The 4654-nt window shown below is 38.2% G+C and overlaps 1 protein-coding gene across 1 annotated transcript in view; it reads right to left on the bottom strand.

Moving 5' to 3' along the window:
• The window catches only part of LOC106881933 (outer dynein arm-docking complex subunit 3), a 54958-nt gene that overhangs the window by 37099 nt on the left and 13205 nt on the right, over positions 1–4654 (bottom strand). Inside the window, exon 2 of the mRNA XM_052968587.1 lies at positions 521–706. Within this exon, the coding sequence (XP_052824547.1) occupies positions 521–602 (82 nt within the window). The 5' untranslated portion in view covers positions 603–706. The remainder of the gene's footprint in view (positions 1–520; positions 707–4654) is intronic.

The raw sequence follows: 4654 nt of genomic DNA, 5'->3' as shown, positions 1-4654 counted from the left end.
TATATACACATATATATATATATATATATATGATGAGCTTCTTTCAGTTTCCATTCACTAAATCCACTCACAAGGCTTTGGTCAGCCCAAGGCTACTAGAAGACTCTTGCTCAAAGTATCACGCGGTGGGACTGACCCCAGAACCATGTGGTTGGGAAGCAAGCTTCTTACCACACACACACACACATATATATATGTAATATAAACATATATACATAAGCATAAGCATACACACACATATATACATTCATACATGTATGTGTGTGTGTATGTTTGTATGTATGTATGTATGTATGTATGTATGTATGTATGCAATCGGCAGTAGTGACAGTGACTCAAGACCCGAGTGTTTCGTGCATACCACTTATCAAACACGCACATACACCCAAACGCGCGCACGTATTTGTGTGTGTGTGTGTGTGTGTGTGTGTGTGTGTACGCGCGTGTGTATAGTAGTGCGAGCGCATAAAATTTTATCTATTCAAATCCACTAAAGAAAGTAGACAGCATGAAATCTTACCAAGAAGGCATTTCTTTGCTTTCATCTCTTCTATCTTTTCAGATACAGGCCTGTCCACCGAGATTTCCCTGATATCAGGCATTTTTGTTGAGCTAATTTCTGTCACCAGCAAGTGCTCTCAAATGTTTACGTTGGTATCCAAGGTACGCTTCATTGGCAACACTTAAATAACAGTAAGGGAAGTAACTGAAAGAAATCAAGTCCCTTAACTTTGTTGAATTTTCACATTTAATTCTGACTGTGTGTAATTACGTACGTACATACAGACTAAAGATAAAGAAAACACAATGACTATGTGAAAGAACAACAAACGGTGTATTTGGTTGACCCTCTAGAAAAAAGGGAAGAAGTCTTTTTTAACATTTCGAGCCAAAGAAAGAATAAATTAAGAGAGAGAGACGTGTCTGAGATAAACGGTCGAGGTATAGTATGCATACATACAGCTTATATACACAAGCATGCTCATTCACCACTCAATTTTGTTTCTCATAACTTTCAGAAAATGGATATATTTTAATGAATTTTCTACGAATACCTTTCAGATGATGTACATACCAATTATAAGGGAATTTGTTGTGAAATAATTTTACAGAGGAAGTAGGGACGATTCGGATAATTAACACGAGTCGATTTTGTTCCCTCATAAATTTCTGAAAAATAATTGTGGGGCAAAATGGGTAATTTCTGATTTTATGTTTATTTTGTTTTTATTTTTTCTAAACCATTACATTGCAATTATTTCACTTCTTTGGGAGTAAAAATTGGTCGGTATAGTCATTGTTGACGAAATTGAGAAAGTTTGGACCGGTCAGTTGACAAGTACTTTCTTTCAAGAAATTTTTCTACTTTGACCCGACCGTAATTGAAGTTGCTAATAAACTTTCTGGATAGTTTTTTGGTGTTTAACAATCAATATTCTTTTCTCTGTCAATTTTATTTTTCACCATAATGTCGATAATTTTCAATTTTCAAAAAATGACGTCTAAATTGGGGCAAAATGAGTAATGACTAATTTCAATAATTTCTTCCCTTGAATTGTATAATGTGTGGGTGTATTGGGAAGAGAGTCGCTGCAGCAAATTGTAAAGAAGCTATAGAGAATATTTCATGTTGCATATTTGGATTTAGTCGGGTTTCGTTAATTTCATATTGTGCCATTTTTCCATTTTTTCCGTTTTCATTTGATCTAGATTAAAAAGAAAATTTTGATGCATTTCTGATGTCAAAGAATGGATATTGAAGTACAGCATTTGTTGCTGTTTTTTTTCTTTTCTTTTCTTATTAATAGTTCGATTGCTATGATTTGAGGATATTTATCATCATTTTGCTAACTTATTTACTTTATTCATCAAGTTACAGCAAAAAGCAGCCTAGCATTCAAATAGAGATTGAAGCCATCTTTCTTGCCAGTTCTTTGACCCCCATGCTGGTACCAGTTTTTGTCCTTTGAGACAAAGAACTCCTTCACTGAAGCTTCCACCTTCACTTGGTTCATGAAGCTTCAACCTCCTCTTGGTTGATAAAGTGTCACGAGCGCAGAAAGTGAGCCATGGCTTATTATTTGTTCCGATCCATGGATCACTTCGTACGCATGTGGTGCCTCAACCATGAGGAAGTGAAAGCGTCAATGAAGGAGTTCTTCACCTTGAAGGACAAGAACTGGTATCAGCATAGAATCAAAGAACTGGCAGAAAGCTGGCTTCAGACAGTGCAACACAATGGCCTCTACTTTGAGTGCTAGGCTGCTTTTGTTGCAACTTGATGAATAAAGCAAAAAATTGCCAAAATATCGCAAAACACAATACATACATACATACATACATTCATGAGATATGTAACACACTGCCTAAACACCAATCTTGAGAGATTAAGCTTCTCAAAACCAGAAAGCAGAAAGCTAATTCGAAGACTACAGATCTTTAGATGGTGGTGTTCTCAGGTTGAAGCCATCTAATGATGACTCTGTTCAGAAGGCTGTAATATCATATGATAAAGGAGTACAGTACAAAGGATTCATGTAACAAACTGCAACTTCAAATACCTTTACCATCGGTCTCAAATATATGCAGATTGAATAATAATGGAAAGAGTTTAATGAAAGGACCATTTTCATCTTCTGCGTAACCTTATGTGCTCGCTGCCGCAGGTGTACAAGAGATAGCTAGGTCATGTCTTTGCTCTCCTGTGTCTCAATGCGAAAGAGGAACTGCCAGGGCTTAGTGTCCAAACCTTAACATTGCTTGTGTCATTTAGTGGCGAGCTGTTTTAAACAGCTGCCGTCAAGGGAGGTAACTGCGCCTACAGATCCAATCCATCACTGGAACTGTAAAAATCTGTAAAACTTCCCAGAAGTTTATCATCTAATATAATAAACGCGAAAACTAATTTCTGTGTGTCAGTGTCTCACACTTAGACCCCTTCTCTCACTATTCAATGACACGCCTACAATTCCTCATGATGGAGTGAGAGTAATAGTAGGCATAGATACGGTGAGGGTGGTGGCGAAGGCAGACAGAGACGGAGAGAAAGAGAGACAAAGAAATTTAAGGAGAGTTGATGATGTTTTATTAAAAGTAGTGTTGATGGTGGCAGTGGGAATAATAATAAGAGTGAGAGAAAGCGTGGGTCTGTGAGAAAAAGAGGGAGATGATGTACAACTTTGTTTAGCCATGTCTCTTTGACAGAAATACCTGTTGCCAGGAATTGAAACCTAACACCAGATGAAATAGTGCTAAGCATTTCACCCAGTGTGCTAACGTTTCTGCCAGTTCGCTGCCTTAACCATCAGTAGCATGTTCTTTTCTACTCTAGGCACAAGGCCACTGAACACTATCATTTTTGCTTTATTTTTTGCTTTCTTTAATACACACACACGCACACGCACACACATTCATATATAAAATATACTTTAATTGAAATTAAGTTTCCCCAAAATTAAACATATCTATTATAATAAATGTGAATGTCACTGTGTCATACTTTTTCAACTTTAATAAATCCTTTCTACTGGAAGCACGAGGCCTCAAATTTTGGGGGAAGGGATTAATTTGATTACATCAACCCCAGTACATAACTGGTACTAATTTTATCGACCCCGAATGGATGAAAGGCAAAGTCGACCTCGGCGGAATTCGAACTTAAAACCTAACACCAGATGAAATACTGCTAAGCATTTCGCCCAGCATGCTAACGTTTCTGCCAGCTCATTGCCTTAACCATCAGTAGCACATTCTTTTCTACTCTAGGCACAAGGCCCAAAATTTTTGGGGAGGGAGCCAAGATGAAAGGCAAAGTTGAACTCAGAATGTAAAAACAGATGAAATACCGCTAAGCATTTTGCCCGGCGTGCTAAAGTTTCTGCCAACTTGCTACTTTCTTAATATAATGTAATAGTATAATATAATATAATATAAATGTGAATGTTAGTGTGTCACACTTTTTCAACTTTACTCCTAGAGGCTGTAGCCCAACATATACCATTTTGGAATCAGGCTAACTCCATAAGTAAATTAAAAACATTCCGGGCCGAATCTTGACCTGCAATCCTGAAATTTTGGATTCCTATGTTTTCATTACTGCGATTGTTTTTTGGCGATTTTTTTTACATGATTTTTTGCAACGAATACGATCATCATTGGGATATGACTCTGGCAGTAGCAATTACAACAAGTTCTTTAAAACAAGTCAGAGGTCTGTTTGCAGATCTTCTCATTCAGAGTCAGTTGCTTAAAAGCTACTAACTAGCTTAAATATATATGAGCATGTTTAGATATGCAACTATCATCATCATCGTTTAACGTCCGCTTTCCATGCTAGCATGGGTTGGACGATTTGACTGAGGACTGGTGAAACCGGATGGCAACACCAGGCTCCATTCTAATTTGGCAGAGTTTCTACAGCTGGATGCCCTTCCTAACGCCAACCACTCAGAGAGTGTAGTGGGTGCTTTTACGTGTCACCCGCACGAAGGCCAGTCAGGCGGTACTGGCAATGGCCATGCTCGAAATGGTGTCTTTTATGTGCCACCCGCACAAAAGCCAGTCTAGGGGCACTGGCAACGATCTCTCTCGAAAACCCTATGAAGGCCAGTCAGGCGGCACTGGCAACGGTCACGCTCAAAATGGTGCATCTTAT

The sequence above is a fragment of the Octopus bimaculoides genome, chromosome 1, assembly GCF_001194135.2.
Source record: "Octopus bimaculoides isolate UCB-OBI-ISO-001 chromosome 1, ASM119413v2, whole genome shotgun sequence".
NCBI classification, from domain to species: domain Eukaryota; kingdom Metazoa; phylum Mollusca; class Cephalopoda; order Octopoda; family Octopodidae; genus Octopus; species Octopus bimaculoides.
The sequence above is the reverse complement of the archived record's forward strand: the minus strand, read 5'-3'. Positions and strand labels throughout refer to the sequence as shown.